This window comes from Theropithecus gelada, chromosome 3 (assembly GCF_003255815.1).
Source record: "Theropithecus gelada isolate Dixy chromosome 3, Tgel_1.0, whole genome shotgun sequence".
Taxonomy (NCBI): Eukaryota; Metazoa; Chordata; class Mammalia; order Primates; family Cercopithecidae; genus Theropithecus; species Theropithecus gelada.
Genome location: NC_037670.1, coordinates 64,481,452 through 64,499,732, shown reverse-complemented (window position 1 = coordinate 64,499,732; position 18,281 = coordinate 64,481,452). Strand labels below are relative to the sequence as shown.

The 18,281-nt window shown below is 35.2% G+C and overlaps 1 protein-coding gene across 1 annotated transcript in view; it reads left to right on the top strand.

Moving 5' to 3' along the window:
- The window catches only part of ABCA13 (ATP binding cassette subfamily A member 13), a 505,863-nt gene that overhangs the window by 444,210 nt on the left and 43,372 nt on the right, over window positions 1-18,281 (top strand). The window contains exon 58 of the mRNA XM_025379476.1: window positions 6,744-6,847. Coding sequence (XP_025235261.1) covers window positions 6,744-6,847 — 104 coding nt within the window. The remainder of the gene's footprint in view (window positions 1-6,743; window positions 6,848-18,281) is intronic.

The window sequence follows — 18,281 nt, the reverse complement described above, 5'->3', positions numbered from 1 at the left end:
TAATCACTAGAGTGCATCTTTGGACTTCACACCAGTAGAGAGTCTGAGGGGTGTCAAAAAGTGTGGAAAACAAAACAGATTCCTTTTTTTCTATCTTTCTTCATCAAATGAATACACCCTTTCAGTGGGGTAGTAAATGGGAATTGAGAAGGTCTGTGTTAGAAAATGGTCTCATCATTTTCTGGTTGTTTCCTGGAAACTCACTTGAATATTCTTTTTAGGTGCCATAAATTTGCTTTTGCAATGTCCAAATTCCTGGACCATTGTATAGTTTCATATTCCGGAATCTGATAATAAAAACTACCATTTGCACAATCCTAAAGTTCACAAATTGCATTTTATTTTCAACACAAGGCGGGATTATGTTGAGTAGTTAACAATATGTGGGCATTCATTACTTTCTGTGGAATTTCCCTATGCCCAGCCCCTTACAATGCATCTCCTCAGTTGGATGAAGGGGCCGCTGCTCTATAGCCATGACCTGGTTCACTGCAGACCATGACATGCTTTTCTTTGATACATCCTTGCTCTCAACTTTCCATGGATGCCCAAACCTGTGGCACAGTGGTCAAGGTGGGGACTCCGGAGTCTGACTGACAAGCATTGAATTTTGCTTTTGCAGCCGCCCAACACTTGGCCTTGTATGTTCTATGCCTGCTTCCTTCTCATCTGAAAATTGTCCTGATAATAATATCTGTCTCATGGAGTCATTGAAAGCAGTAAATAAAATAAACTACATTAAGCATCTAGCCCAGTGTCCAGCAGATGGTAAACCACAGTAACTATTTGTGAATATGATGATGGTTACTGTTCAGAGCAATAGGTTAAAGAGATTTGTTGCCAGTCCTTTGGAGTTCTCAACAGAGAGACTAGAAGTGACTCTCAGAGCTGACATCAAGGAGGGAATCAGGAAAACGTAAATTACATATCCAACGCTCATGCTGAGCATTGCATGATCACACCTTTTATTTACTTATTTTTATAACTAGTACACATATATTGCTTGATTTGCAGAAAAGACTAGATATTTATATTTCTGTTCAGTGCTTCTCCCCCGACCCCTACTGCTTCCCATCTGTTTCTTTCTTTGGGGAAGTTTATGACCCTAAGCTCTTAAGAAATATGTGTTTAGTACTCCCTGGCTAATAAAAGCACAGAAATACATCATACAGTTTGGCAAGATTTCTCTAGAAGTGGTTCATATAAGAAATGCTTTGGTGTCTATCGAAGGAGAAAGCTTCAAGTTCTAAGAAGTATCAATTTATTTGATGTTGCTAAATAAATGAAGCCTTTTTCTGCTATCATAAGTCTTCCTAGGGCATATCATTCTGAAATTTTATGGAGGTTGAAAATTCATTTTAAAAACATCAAGGTTGGCTTACCTAGCCAGATCATGAAGGAGAACCAACCTGGCATGAAAATATAGCCCAATTCCCCACCTCTCAGTTTTATGGAGGTATAATTAATAAAAATGGTATATATTTAATGAATTAAACATGTGTTTTGATATACATAAATATTCTGATGTGATGACTACAATCAAACTAATTAACATATTGATGATGTCATGTAATTGCCATTGTTTTCCCTGGGTGTGATGAGAACGCTTAATATCTACCCTCTTAACAAATTTCAACTATGTAATACAGCATCGTTACCTACAGTCCTTCTCTTAGTCCACTGTGCTACTATAACAGACTGGATAATTTATGAAGAACAGAGAGCAGACATTTGAGTTTTGGAGTCTAGGAAGTCCAAGATCAAGGTACTGCTAGGTGCAGTTGCCTGCTGAAGGTGCCAACCCTGCTTCCAAGATGACTACCTGAACCCTGTGCCCTCCAGAGGGGAGGAATACATGTCCTCATAAGGCAAAAGTCAGAAGGGCAAAAAGAGGTGAAGGTCCTTCATCAGGTGCTTTTATAAGGTCACTTAACCTTATAAACTCGTTCACCTCCCAGTGGTCACACTTCTCAATATTTTTTCATTAGGGATTGAGTTTTAACATGAATTCTGTAGAGGACGAAACATCCAAACTATAGCAGCCCTACATGCTGTATATTAGGTCTTCAGAACTTGTTTGTCCTGTATAACTGAAATTTTCTGCCCTTTGACAAGTATCTCCCCATTTCCACAGCCTGGCACCTTTCTACGGTCTCTTCCTATGTGTTCAACTTTTTAATATTTCATTAAGAAGTAATGTTTTTCCATGCATGGCTTATTTCACTTTATGCTTGGCATAAGTCCTCCAGATTCACTTATGTTGTTGAAAATGGAAGGATTTCCTTATTTTTCAAGCAGAATAATGTTTCATTACACACACATACACCCAGAGAAGAGAGAGAAAGAGAGAGAGAGAGACAAGGAAACAGGGAGAGAGAGAGGGAGAGGGAGAGAGAGAGAGAGAGAGAGAGAGACATACACATTTTCTTTTCCCATTTATACACTTAGGGATGCTTAGGTTGTTTCTATATCTTGACTTTTATAAATAATGTTGTCATGAATATAGCACTTGCAGATATGCTTCCAGATATTGATTTTATTTCCTTTGGATACACACACAGATGTGAGATTACTGGATCAGGTGGTAGTAGTATTTTTAATTTGTAGAGGAACCTCCACACTGTTTTTCACAATGTGTGTACATTTACATTCCCACCAATTGTGTATAAGGGCTCACTTTTCTCCGAATCCTTGCCATTGCTGGTTATCTTCTGTCCTTTTAACAATAGCTATTCTAACGAGTACAAGGTGATATCTCATTGTCGTTTTTATTTACATTTCCCTGATTATTAATAATGTTGAGCATCTTTTCATATACCTATTGGCCATTTGCATGTCTTCTTTTGAGAAAAGTCTGTTCATGTTTTTTGTCTATTTTTAATTATTATTGTTTTGCTATTCAGCTTTATGAATTCTATATATAGGATGTAACCCCTTATTGGATATATGGCTGCAAATATTTTATCCCCCTCTGTAGTTTGCCTGCTTTGTTGATATTTTCCTTTCTTGTGCAGAAACTCTTTCATTTGAAAGAGTACCACTGTATGTTTGCTTCTGTTTTCTCTGCTTTTGGTGTCATATCCAAAAAACAAACAAAACATTGCCAAGACCAATGTCAAGGAGCTTTTCTTTTTTTTTTTCTTTTTTTTCCTACAAGTTTCTTGGTTTCTGATCTTATGTTTAAATCTTTAATACATGCTCAGTTGATTTTTGTGTATGCTGTAAGATAAGGACCCAGTTTTAATTTTTTGTATGTACTCAGTTTTCCCAAAGCCATATATTGAAGAGACTGTCCTTTTCCTAGTTTCAATTTTGGTGTATTTGTCAAAGATTGACTATATGTGTGTGGGTTTATTTCTGTACTGTCTATTCTTTTCTATGAATCTATATTTCTGTTTTTATACAAGTACCATACTTTTTAAATTATGATAGCATAGTAGTATATTTTGAAAATAGAAAATGTGAGGCCTCCAGCACTGTTCTTCTTGCTTAATTTCTTTAGCTATTTGTGGTCTTTTGTTGTTTGTTTGTTTGTTTTTTAATAAATTTCGGTATTATGGTTTTCTATTTCTGTGAAAAAATGACAATGGAATTGTAGGAATAGCACTGAGTCTGTAGATCACTTTGGGTAATATGGACATTTTAAAATATTAATTCTTTCAATCCATGTACATGGATAGCTCTCCATTTATTTGTCTTCAATTTCTTTAATCAAAATGTTATAGATTTCAGTATACAGATCTTTCACTTCCTTTGTTAAAATTATTCCTAAGTATTTTATTCATTTTGATCTTACTGTAAATGCAATTGTCTAAAATTTCCTTTTCTGATAACCCACTGCTATTTTATGGAAGCAAAATTGATATTTGTATGTTGATTTTGTATCATATGACTTTTTTGAATTTGTTTATTAATTCTAATGGATTTTTTGGTGGAGTCTGTAGTGTTTTCTGTATATTAGATCGTGCTTTTGGAAAGATGATTTTACTTATTCCTTTTTGATTTGGATGCCTTTTCTTTGTCTTGACTAATTGCTCTGGTTAGGACTTCTAGTATTATGTTGAGTAAAAGTGGCTAGAGTGGTCATCTTTGTCTTGTTCTTCTTAGATTTGAAGTTTTTAGCTTTACACTGTTGAATATGATGTTAGTTGTGGGCTTATGATGTATGGCTTTTTATTCTTTTCTTATTTATGCTAACTTTGGGCTTAGTTCATTTCTTTATCCAATTTCTTCAATTGCAAAGGTAGGATATTTATTTGAAATCTTTCTTTTTTCTTAATGTTGATGACTTCTTCCTCAAACATGCTTTTATTTCATCCCGTAAGTTTTGTTTTGTTTCCATTTTCATTTGTCTCAAGATACATGTATTTTTTAAAACTTTCTTTTTAATTTCATTTTTGACCCATTGGTTGTTCAGGAACATATTGTTAATTTACATGTATTTGTGAATTTTTCAGTTTTCCTCCTTATTAATTTCTAGTATCATACCATGTTGGTCTGAAATGATACTGGATATGATTTCAATTTTTAAAAATTGTTTAGACTTGTTTTGTGGCCTAATATATGGTCTCTCCTGGAGAGTATTTTATGTGTGCTGGAGAAGAATGTGTATTCTGCTGTTGTTGGATGGAGTATTCTGTGTATGGCTGTTAGGTTCATTTGGTCTAAAGTGTAGTTCAAGTACGTTGTTTCCTTATTGATTTACTGTCTGGTTAATCAATGTATCATTGAAAGTGGAGCCTTGAACTCCATATTATTATTGTAGTTATGTCTTTTACTCCTTTCAGTTCTGTTCATATTTGCATTACATATATAGCTACTTTAATATTCAGTGCATATCTATTTACAATTACTCTTTTATCATTTTATAATAAATTGACCTTTTTATTATTGTACTTTTCTCTTTTTACAGTTTTTGACTTAAAGCATATTTTGTTTGACATAAATATAGATAAACATGCCCTCTGGGTCATCATTTGCTTGGAGTATCTTTACCTATTGTTTCACACTCAGTCTATGTGTATCAAAAAAACTGTACTACGTCTCTTGCAAACAGCATAAGGTTGGATCTTGGTTTTTATCCTTTCATTCACTTTATGCCTTTTGATTGGCAAATACTGTCTATTTACAATTAATGTAATTATTAATAGGCAAGACCATATTCTTGACATTTTGTTAATTGTTTTCTGGCTATTTTTAAAGCTACTTATTCTTTTTTTTCCCTCTATTACTGTTTTTATTTGATAATTTTTTTGTGTGTTGGTATGTTGGTATAATTTGATTCATTTCTCTGTTTTTTTTTTTTTTTTAATTGTGTGTGTGTGTGTGTGTTTGTGTGCGTGTGTGTGTGTGTGTGCATCCACTGTAGGTTTTTTATTTGTGGTTACCAAGTATCTATATAAAACATCTTATAGTTACAAAAGTCTATTTTTAACCTGATAGTAACTGAACTTATGTCACATTAAAAAAACTACACTTTTACTTCCAACCATCTCATTTTATGTTTTAGATGTCACAATTTGCAGCTCTTTATATTGTGTTTCCATTAAAAAATTATTGTAGCTATAGTTATTTTTAATACTTTTTTTGTCTTTTAATCTGAATATTACAGTTAGAAGTGATTTACACACCAACGTTAAAGCATTAAAGTATGCTGAATTTGGCTATATACTTAACTTTACTGTGAGTTTTATAATTTCATATTGCTAATTAGAATCCTTTTATTTTGTTTTGAAGAACCTTCATTAGCATTTTTTTTTAAGACAGGTATTGTGTAAATGAACTCTTTCAGCTTTTGTTTGGGAAATTCTTTTTCTTTTTTTTATTTCTGAGGAGCAACTTTGCTGGGTAAAGTAGGTAAAGTATTTTTGATTTGGTAGGTTTTTTTTCTTTCATTGGCCCACTCTTTCCCCATCCTGAACATTTCTTCTGAAAAATCCACTGATAGCCTTGTTCATATATGTAATGAGCCTTTTTTTTTTTCCTCGTGTTGCTGTGAAAATTCTGCTTTTCATTTTTGACAGTTTGATTATTGTGTATCTCAGTGAATAATTCATTGGGTTGAAGCTATTTGGGAACTTTTAAGCTTCATATATCTCAGTGTTCAAATGTCTTTCTCTTTATCCAAATTTGGGAATGTTTCAGCCATTATTCATTTAATAAGCATTCGGCTGCCCCTTTTTCTCACCTTTTTTTATTTTGTAAATCTCATATTGTAAAAGTTAGGTCTCTGGATAATGTGCCATAAACCCTGTTAGGCTTTCTTTGTTCTTCTTGATTCTTTTTTTTTTTTTTTAATTTTCCTTGCCTGGATAATTTCAAATAATCTGCCTTCAAGTTCACAGATTTGTTTTTAATCTGCTTGATCAAATGTGCTTTTGGCATTCTCTATTATATTTTTTATTTCTTTTTATATTTCTGCTCCAGTATTTCTATTTGGTTCTTTTTTATATACATAATTTTGATCTCTTTTTTGAATTTCTCTGGATGAGGTGAGAAAGAAGTGGGACTCTTGGGTAGCATGCTGCGTGGCTGGAGGAGTCAGGCACTCACTCATTGCTCTCTCACGTTCCCCTATCATTCTGGCTTTGTTGAGCAGAGTGTAACAAAACCAGCTGGAGAGGTGCCTGTTAGAGCCAGAGCAGAGATTTTTCTTTCACCTGGGGACTGGCCTCCCATGTCGTTGTGTATATTTCTATTTGTGTTTTTCAAATGCTGATTACTCTGTATTGCCTTTCCTCCAGGATGAACCCAGCTCTGGGATGGATCCCTGCTCTAAGCGGTACCTATGGCAAACAATAATGAAGGAGGTTCGGGAAGGCTGTGCTGCAGTGCTGACCTCCCACAGGTGAGCTCCAGTTTCTCCTGTAGCCGTTTCCTGAGTAAGACTGACTAACAAAGGTTGAGAAGTGCATTTAGGCCCCTGCACAGTGCTACACATAGACATTTCTTAATCTTTATAGCACAATAATGGTGATGTTATTGTTAGCCCTTATTGTATAAATTGAGACTGAAACCATGAGGGATTACATTGTATAACCAAGTTTACATAGCAAACAGGTGGCAGAGCTAGAATTTGAACCTAGTATTCTGTGTCCAAAGATGATATTCTTGCCTCACCCATTGCTACTGTTCAAGGATGAGTGCTAGACTACTGTTTTCAGGTCTTCCTGAAGGATCTTTCAGATCCTTTCCATCCAAGGCCTCTTACTTCAGCAGGTAGAATTAGCTGAACTAAAATACTTAGCAGGTTACTGAATCTGGTTTAACATTTTCTTTATCACAGAATTAAGTTTGTAATTAGATTTCAAAACCATTGACTTCTTTTTAATTTTCTAATACACTGTTCTAGGCCACACAGAATTACAAATACAGATTTTATAAAACCTACTTATGGGAAGTGAGCAATGTAATTTAACTAATACAAATCCTAATGATGTAATAAAGACCAGGCTTTAACGTTTAGACTTGTTTTGTCTTTATGCTTAAGTAAGATATATTGTCAAGATGTCAAGAGCTGCCAAAGATCTGACATTTTGCCCTTTTGCAAGCTGGCAAATTTAGCTTGATACAGTTTTACGGATGTTGACACAAGAAATGAGACTTCTGGGTCGGAGATGAAATACTTTATTGCTCACAGCAAAAACAGTAGCCAGAGTGTCAGCATGGTTTCTCGCTGGTTCCCGAAACCCCAGTTTCTACTGGACTAATGGATGCCTGCACACATAGGAGAGGAATGCCAAATCTAGTGAAATTACCACCTTATAACATCTAATAAGGAAGCCAGCTCTTGATTTGGGAGGAGGTGTCGCTTCTTCAATGGTTGTTTGCTGCAAGCACAACTTTGAGAAATGGCCCAGGTAAAGAGCAATTAGGGCCTTATATTCTCACAATTCGTGGCAAGACATGTAGGAACACAAGGGACCCATGGAAACATGCTTCCCAACAGTCTAAATCTTTCAGTCTATGCTTGAGTACCCCAGCTCTTGTTACCAGAAGTGATATAAAGCTAGCCCTATCATTTGAAATGTGAGATTTCTGAGAGGACCTCAGAAGACTTTGCTGATTACTGCAGCATTATTAGTTTATGTAAAAATACTATTAAATGCTATAACTCAGCATGCATAATCCTATTATACATAAATCTTACAGCCATTTCCTGTAACAAGTATTAGTGGCTGCAAAGCCAATGTATTGTGAATAAATCAGCCATTCACACATTTCTCACATTGCTTCATGTCAAAGTAGACTTTTCTTTTCAATTTTCTATCTTTGGGCTCTTTCTTTTTTTAAAAAAATCATTCACTGATAGGTTTGTCTATATTGCTTAACATTCCCCAATTTTCACTGCCAGACTAAACTTTACACTGTTGTTTTTCTAAATATCATTTTCTGAAGTGTAATTTACATTTCATATAACTTAACCACTGTAAGTATGGAATTCTATGATTCTTTTGTAAATTTATAGACTTCTGCAAATGGTACCATAAATAAGTCTTAGAACATTTCTGGCACCTGCCCCCAAATTTTCTCATGCTTATTTTCAGTTAAATTAGCATTCAAGGCCAGGCGGGGTAGTTCACACCTGTAATCCCAGCACTTTGGGAGGCTGAGGCGGGCGGATCTCGAGGTCAGGAGATCAAGACCATCCTGGCTAACACAGTGAAACCTGCCTCTACTAAAAATACAAAAAATTAGCCGGGCGTGGTGGCGGGCGCCTGTAGTCCCAGCTACTCAGGAGGCTGAGGCAGGAGAATGGCATGAACCTGGGAGGTGGAGGTTGCAGTGAGCTGAGATTGTGCCACTGCACTCCAGCCTGGGTGACAGAGTGAGACTGCGTCTCAAAAAAAAAAAAAAAAAAAAAATAGCATTCAAAACCTCCACCTAGGAAAACATTGATGGCTTTCTGTCTACGTAAATTTGCTTTATATGGATATTTCATTAACTGAATCATATAATCAGTAGTCTGCTGCCTCTGACTCTTTTTTTTTATTTACTGTAACACTTTTAAAGTCTATCCATTGCGTTTTGTGTCAATACTGTGCTCCTTTTCATTTTGAACAGTATCCCATTTTATAGCTATATCTCTTCTGTTTATCCATTCACCGGTTGATGAGCAGTTGGGTTGTTTCCACTGTTTTGCTATTATGAATAACATGTTGTGAGCAGTCATATAAATGTCTTTGTAGGTATAGATATGTTTTAATTTTTTTTAATTTTTCTGAGTCAAGTTGCTAGATTGAATAGTAAGTTGTATTTGACACTTTAAGAAACTGCAGAGTGATTTCCCAAGTTGGCCTTATCAGTGTATGTTCCCAGCAACAATGATGAGTCTTCTTTATTCCACACCCTTGTCACTACTGTCTGTCTTTTTTGATTATAGGCATCCTAGTGAAGTTGGGTTTTAATTCACATTTTCCTAAGGACTAATGCTGTTAGAATCTTTTCATGTGCCTAATAGTTATTTGTATTAATTCTTTAGTGAAATATCTATTCCAATATCTCCTCCATCCTCCATTTTTTAAAAATGGCTTTATACTTTAGAATAGTTTTAGATTCACTGCAAAATTGAGAGGAAGGTACAGAGATTTTTTAAACTCCCTCCTTGCCTTCACACATGCATATCCTCCCCTATTATCAACATACAGCACCAGAGTGATACATTTAGTAAAATTGATCAGCCTACATTGACAGCACATCACCACCCCAATCCAGTTTACATAGGGGTTACTCTTGGTATTGGACATTTTACGGGTTTGGACAAATATCTAATAAGAAACCACTATTATAGTATCAGACAGACTTGTTTCTCGGCCCTAAAAATTTTCTGTGTTCCGCCTATTCATCTCTCTTGCCTAACCCCTGGTAACCACTCATCGTTTTACTATCTCCATAGTTTTACCTTTTCCACAGTGCCATATAGTTGGAATCATATAGTATGTAGTCTTTTCAGATTGACTTTTTGCATTAAATTTCTCCCATGTCTTCTCGTGGCTTGATAGCTCATTTCATTTCAATCCTGAGTCATATTCCACTATCTGGATGTACTACAGCTTATTTATCCACTCATCTGCTGAACCACATCTTGGTTGCTTCCAAGTTTTCACAGTTTTGAAAAAAGCTGCTTAAGGATCTGTGTGCAGTTTTTTGTGTGAACATATTTTCAACTCCTTTGGGTAAATACCAAGGAATGTGATTGCTGGATCGGATGGTAAGAGTATGTTAATTTTTGTAAGGATCCTTTATTTTTTAATTGTTTTTTATCTATTATTTTTGAATTGTAATAGTTCTTTTTATGTAGCAGATATTCCTATATTCTGAATAGAAGTCCCTTGCTGGATAAATGATTTGCACATATGTATTTCCAGTCTATGGCTGTCTTTCCATTTTGTTAATGTCTTTCCATTTTCCATTGTCTTTGAAAGTGCAAACATTTTAAATATTGATTACATTCAGTTTATCGATTTATTTTTATATGGTTTGTGCTTTTGGTGTCTCATCTAAGAACTATTTGTTCAAGTGAAGTCCTAGAGATTTTCTTCTATCTTTTTTTTCTAAAAATTGTAGGATTTTAGCTCTTATATTTAAGTATTTGATCTATTTAAAGCTAAATTTTGTGTATAATATGAGAAAAGGATATAAATTCACTTTTATGCATGTTAATATCCAATTACTTCAGCACTCTTCCTTGAAAAGATGATCTTTTATCCCACTGAATTGTCATAGCACTTTTATTGTATTATTTATTATGTGATTTATTTTTGGACTCTCAATTATTATCCATTGATATGTATGCCTATTTTCTTGCCCAATAATATCATGTTGATTTTGGTTGTTTTCCGTTAAGTTTTGAAAACAGTAAGTGTTATTCCTTCAGCTTTTTCCTTATATTACAAAATTTTTCATTCTCTTGAAATATCTTTCAGTTTCTCTTGTGATTACTTCTTTGACCCTTAGTTTACTTAGAAGTGTTGTTCCATTTTCAAATACTTGGAGATTTTTAAGATTTTTTTTCTGTTATTCATTTCTGATTTAACTCTGTTGTAATTAGATAAAATATGTTGTTTGATTTTCATCCTTTTAAATTTGTTAGGACTTTTTAATGGCCTACCAGAGAGGTTATAGTTGTGTTTTGTTTTTTTTTTAAATAAAACCCCATTATATATATATTTGGTTTGCAAGTCACATGGTGTGTACTGCAGCATCCAACTCCACTGTTGTAGTGTGAAAGCTTCCCCCAGCATTAGGTAAATGCATAATTGTGGGTTGTATTCCAATAAAACTTTATTTATTCCTCTCCCCCTATCCCCCACAAAATTGTGGCAGGCTGGGTTTATCCAATATGCTGCAGTTTTTTACTCCAGGCTTAACATGTGGTTTATCCTAGAGAATTGTCTATGCAAAGGAAAATGTATTCTATAGTATTTGGATGGAATATTGTATACACAGCAAGTTAGTTTTGACAGTGTTGTTTAAGTATTCTGTATTCTTGTGGATACTTCCCTGGGTATACTATCAATTACTGAAAATAAGATATTGAAATCTTCAAGTATAATTGTTATATTTTTCTTTTCCTTCTTTAAATTCTGTCAGTTTTTGCTGCATATATTTGGAATCTGTGTAGTTAGTGAATATGCATTCTTAACTGCTATCATACTCATATTTTGACTTTCTTATCATTATGAAATGTCTCTTTTTCACTCTAGCAGTATGTTTTAGCTTAAAGTCTATTTTGTTTCTTAAAATAGCCATTGCTTCTGTCTCTTGGATAATGTTTGTATGGTATATCTTTTCATATTCTTTTACTTTCAAGTAATTTATGTCTTTGAATAGAAGGAGTGTTTCCTATAGATTGTGTGTAGTTGGATATTGTTTTTTCCCAATCCGACAATGTCTGCCTTTTGTGTGAGGTGTTTAAACTATTCCACATTTAATGTAATTATTGATATGGCTGAAGTAACATTGACTGTTTTGCTATTTTTTATATAAGGTCTCCTGTGTTTCTTGTATCTCTGTTTCTACTTGACAGTCTTATATATTAAATGAGTAATTTGAAGTATTCTGTATTTGATGTCTTATCTATTTTTTTAATTATGTTCTTACTGGCTAGTCTAAGGATGATAGTATACATCTTGATGCTAGCTTAATTAGCATCTTGATGCTAACTTAATTCTGGAAATGTATTGTAATCTTGCCCTAATATGGCTCTATTTCCTCCATTTTTCTTTTTGTTATTATTACCATATACATTACATTTTATATGCTCTAAATCCAATAAAGCGCATTATAAATTTCACTTTACACAATTTTGAATTTTTAAAGATAAGAAAATATATGAAAAAAGATATACACAGTCTTAAATAGTAATCCATATGCAACTGTCATTTCTGACGCTTATTTGTCCGTATGAAAAATGTGAGAAAATTTTGGCTATTATTTACTCAAATAGTTTTTCTGGCCCTATCTATCTTTCCTTTTCTTTTGGTCTTCCATTGCATGTATGTTGAAACTCTGATGTTATCGCACAAGTCTGAGTTCTTGGTCATTTTTTTAGTCTTGTTTTTCTCTATTTTTGGATTGGATAATTTTTATTGATCTATGTGTTCACTGATTCCTCTGCCATTTTGAATCTGGTATTGACTCCTCTAGTGAAGTTTTCATTTAATTTCTTGTAATCTTTAACAGAAAGATTTATTTTTGGTTCTTTTTTATATTTTTTATCCCCTTCTTCAGAATCCCTATTTACTGATTTTGTTGTCACACTTTTCTTTAATTCTTTTTTTTTTTTTTTTAAATTCTTAAAGTTCTGGGATACATGTGAAGAGCGGGCAGGTCTGTTACATAGGTATACATGTTCCATGGTGGTTTGCTGCACCCATCAACTTGTCATCTATATTAGGTATTTCTCCTAATGCTATCCCTCACACAGCCTCCCCGCCCCCCAACAGGCCCTTGTGTGTGATGCTCCCCTCCCTGTGTCCATGTGTCCTCATTGTTCAACACCCACTTATGAGTGAGAACATGCTGTGTTTGGTTTTCTGTTCTTGTATTACTTTGCTGAGAATGATGATTTCCAGCTTCATTCATGTCCCTGCAAAGGATATGAATTCATCCTTTTTTATGGCTGGATAATATTCCATAGTGTATATGTGCCACATTTTCTTTATCCGGTCTATCATCGATGGGCATCTGGGTTGGTTCAAAGTCTTTGCTGTTGTGAATAGTCCCTCAATACATATGTGTGCATGTGTCTTTATAGTAGAATGATTTATAATCCTTTGGGTATATACCTAGTAATGGGATTGCTGGGTCTAATGGTATTTCTAGCTCTAGATCCTTGAGGAATTGCCACACTATCTTCCACAATGGTTGAACTATTTTACACTCACCACCAACAGTGTAAAAGCATTCCTATTTCTCCACATCCTCTCCAGCATCTGTTGTTTTCTGATGTTATAATGATCGCCTTTCTCACTGGCATGAGATGGCATCTCATTGTGGTTTTGATTTGCATTTCTGTAATGACCAGTGATGATGAACTTTTTTTCATGTTTGTTGGCTGCATAAATGTCTTCTTTTGAGAAGTGTCTGTTTATATCCTTTGCCCACTTATTGATGTTTTTTTCCTGTAAATTTGTTTAAGTTCTTTGTAGATTCTGGATATTAGCCCTTTGTCAGATAGATAGATTGCAAAATTTTTCTCCCATTCTGTAGGTTGCCTGATCACTCTGATGATAGTTTCTTTTGCTGTGTAGAAGCTCTTTCGTTTAATTAGATTCCATTTGTCAATTTTGGATTTTGTTGCCATTGTTTTTGGTGTTTTAGTCATGAAGTCTTTGCCCATGCCTATGTTGTGAATGGTATTGCCTAGGTTTTCTTCTAGGGTTTTTATGGTTTTAGGTCTTCCATTTAAGTCTTTAATCCATCTTGAGTTAATTTTTGTATAAGGTGTAAGGAAGGGATCCAGTTTCAGCTTTATGTATATGGCTACCCAGTTTTCCCAACACCATTTATTAAATAGGGAATTCTTTCCCCATTGCTTGTTTATGTCAGGTTTGTCAAAGATCAGATGGTTGTAGATGTGTGGTGTTATTTCCGAGGCCTGTGTTCTGTTCCATTGGTCTATATATCTGTTTTGGTACCAGTACCATGCTGTTTTTGTTACTGTAGCTTTGTAGTATAGTTTGAAGTCAGGTAACTTGATGCCTCCAGCTTTGTTCTTTTTGCTTAGGATTGTCTTGGCTATATGGGCTCTTTTTTTGGTTCCATATGAAATTTAAAGTAGCTTTGTTTTTCCAATTATTTGAAGAAAGTCAATGGTAGCTTGATGGGGATAGCATTGAATCTATAAATTATTTTGGACAGTATGGCCATTTTCACGAGATTGATTCTTCCTGTCCATGAGCATGGAATGTTTTTCCATTTGATTGTGCCCTCTCTTATTTCCTTGAGCAGTGGTTTGTAGTTCTCCTTGAAGAGGTCCTTCACATTCCTTGTAAGTTGGATTCCTACTTATTTTATTCTCTTTGTAGCAATTGTGAATGTGAGTTGACTCATGATTTGACTCTCTTTGTCTGCTATTGGTGTATAGGAACGCTTGTAATTTTTGCACGTTGATTTTGTATCCTGAAACTTTTCTGGAGTTGCTTCTGAGCTTAAGGATATTTAGGGTTGAGATGATGGGATTTTCTAAATATACAATCATGTCCTCTGCAAACAGGGACAATTTGACTTCCTCTTTTCCTAATTGAATACCCTTTCTTTCTCTTGCCTGATAGCCCTGGCCAGAACTTTCAATACTATGTTGAATAGGAGTATTGAGAGAGGGCATCCTCATCTTGTGCCAGTTTTCAAAGGGAATGCTTCCAGCTTTTGCCCATTTGGTATGATATTGCCAAAATAATAAAAATAATCTTATTATTTTGCAATACATTCCATCAATACCTAGTTTATTAAGAGTTTTTAGCATGAAGGGCTGTTGAATTTTGTCAAAGGCCTTTTCTGCATCTATTGAGATAATCATGAGGTTTTTTTTTGTTTGTTTGTTTTTGTTTTTGGTCATTGGTTCTGTTTATGTGATGGATTACATATATTGATTTGTGTATTTTGAACCAGATTTGCATCCCAGGGATGAAGCCGACTTGATAATAGTGGATAAGCTTTTTGATGTGCTAATGGATTTGGTTTGCCAGCATTTTATTGAGGATTTTTGCATCGATGTTTATCAGGGATATTGGCCTAAAATTTTCTTTTTTTGTTGTGTCTCGGCCAGGTTTTGGTATCAAGATGATGCTGACCTCATAAAATGAGTTAAGGAGGATTCCCTCTTTTTCTATTGATTGGAATAGTTTCAAAAGGAATGGTACCAGCTCCTCTCTGTACCTCTGGTAAAATTTGGCTGTGAATTTGTCTGGTCCTGGACTTTTTTGGTTGGTAGGCTATTAATTACTGCCTCAATTTCAGAACCTGTTGTTGGTCTATTCAGGGATTCGACTTCTTTCTGGTTTAGTCTTTGGAGGGTGTATATTATTTCAGTAATTTCTCCATTTCTTCTAGATTTTCTAGTTTATTTGCACAGAGGTGTTTATAGTATTCTCTGATGGTAGTTTGTATTTCTGTGGGATTGGTGGTGATATCCCCTTTATCATCTTTTATTGTGTCTGTTTGATTCTTCTCCCTTTTCTTCTTTATTAGTCTGGCTAGTAGTCTATCTGTTTTGTTGATGTTTTCAAAAAGCCAGCTCCTGGATTCATTGATTTTTGGAAGGATGTGTTGTTTCTCTCTCTCCTTCAGTTCTGCTCTGATCTTAATTATTTCTTGTTTGCTAGCTTTTGAATTTGTTTGCTCTTGCTTCTCTAGTTCTTTTAATTGTAATGTTAGGGTGTCAATTTTAGATCTTTTTGGCTTTCTCTTGTGGGCATTTAGTGCTATAAATTTCCCTCTACACGCTGCTTTAAATGTATCCCAGGGATTCTGGTATGCTGTGCCTTTGTTCCCATTGGTTTCAAAGAACATTTTTATTTCTGCCTTAATTTCGTTATTTACCCAGTAGTCATTCAGCAGCAGGTTGTTCAGTTTCCATGTAGTTGTGCAGTTTTGGGTGAGTTTCCTAATGCTGAGTTCTAATTTGATTGCACTGTGGTCTGAGAGACTGTTATGACTTCTGTTTTTTTGCATTTGCTCAGGAGTGTTTTATTTCCTTTTGTGTGGTCAGTTTTAGAATAAGTGTGATGTGATACAGAGAAGAATATATATTCTGTTGATTTGGGATGGGGAGTTCTGTAGATGTCTATTCGGTCTGCTTGGTCCAGAACTGAGTTGAAGTCTTGGATATCCTTGTTAATTTTCTGTCTCATTGATCTGTTTAATATTGACAGTAGGGTGTTAAAGTCTGCTACTATTATTGTGTGAGAGTATAAGTCTCTTTGTAGGTCTCTAAGAATTTACTTTATGAATCTGGGTGCTCCTGTGTTGCATGAATAAATATTTAGGATAGTTAACTCTTCTTGTTGCATTGATCCCTTTGACATTATGTAATGGCCTTCTTTGTCTCTTTTGATAATTGTTGGTTTAAATTCTGTTTTATCAGAGACTAGGATTGCAATCCCTAATTTCTTTTGCTTTCCATTTGCTTATTCCTCCATCCCTTTATTTCAAGCCAATATGTGTCTTTGCACATGAGATGGGTCTCCTGAATACAGCGCACCCATGGGTCTTGACTCTTTATCCAATTTGCCAGTCTGTGTCTTTTAATTGGGGCTTTTAGCCCATTTACATTTAAGGTTAGTATTGTTATGTGTGAATTTGATCCCGTCATTATGATGCTAGCTGGTTATTTTGCCTGTTAGTTGATGCAGTTTCTTTATAGTGTCGATGGTCTTTACAATTTGGTATGTTTTTTCAGTGGTTCGTACCAGTTGTTCCTTTACATGCTTAGTGCTTTCTTCAAGAGCTCTTGTAAGGTAGGCCTGGTGGTGTCAAAATCTCTCAGCATTTGCTTGTCTGTAAAGGATTTTATTTCTCCTTTGCTTTTGAAGCTTTGTTTAGCTGGATATGAAATTCTGGGTTGAAAATTCCTTTCTTTAAGAATGTTGAATATTGTTCTCCATTCTCTTCTGGCTTGTAGGGTTTGTGCTGAGATATCCACTGTTAGTCTGATGGGCTTCCCTTTGTGGGTAACCCGACTTTTCTCTCTGGCTGCCTTTAACATTTTCTCCTTCATTTCAACCTTGGTGAATCTGACGATTATGTGTCTTGGGTTTGGTCTTCTCGAGGAATATTTTTGTGGTGTTCTCTGGCTTGTAGGGTTTCTACAGAGAGATCCACTGTTAGTCTGATGGGCTTCCCTTTGTGGGTAACCCGACTTTTCTCTCTGGCTGCCCTTAACATTTTTTCCTTCATTTCAACCTTGGTGAATCTGACGATTATGTGTCTTGGGTTGGTCTTCTTGAGGAATATCTTTGTAGTGTTCTCTCTATTTCCTGAATTTGAATGTTGGCCTGCCTTGCTAGGTTGTGGAAGTTCTCCTGGATAATATCCTGAAGAGTGTTTCCCAACTTGGTTCCATTCTCCCAATCACTTTCAGGTACACCAATCAAATGTAGATTTGGTCTTTTCACATAGTCCGATATTTCGTGGAGGCTTTCTTTTTTTCTTTTCACTCTTTTTCTCTAATCTTGTCTTCTTGCTTTGTTTCACTGAGTTGATCTTCAGTCTCTGATATCCTTTCTTCCGCTTGATTGATTCGGCTACTGATACTTGTGTATGCTTCATGAAGTTCTCTTGCTGTGTTTTTCAGCTCCATCAGATCGTTTATGTTCTTCTCTACACTGGTTATTTTAGTTAGCAATTCATCTAGTCTTTTTTCAAGGTTCTTAGCTTCCTTGCATTTGGGCTAGAACATACTCCTTTAGCTCATAGGAGTTTGTGATTACCCAACTTCCGAAGCCTACTTCTGTCAGTTCATCAGACTTATTCTCCATCCAGTTTTGTTTCCTTGCTGGCAAGGAGTTGTGATCCTTTGGAGGAGAAGAGGTGTTCTGGCTTTTGGAATTTTCAGCCTTTTTGCTCTGGTTTCTCCCCATCTTCATGGATTATCTATCTCTGGTCTTTGATGTTGGTGACCTTTGGATGTGGTCTCTGAGTGGACATGCTTTTTGTTGATGTTGGTACTATTCCTTTCTGTTTGTTAGTTTTCCAAGAGTCAGGCTCCTCTGCTGCAGGTCTGCCAGAGTTTGCTGGAGATCTGCTCCGGACCCTGTTTGCCTGGCTGTCACCGGCGA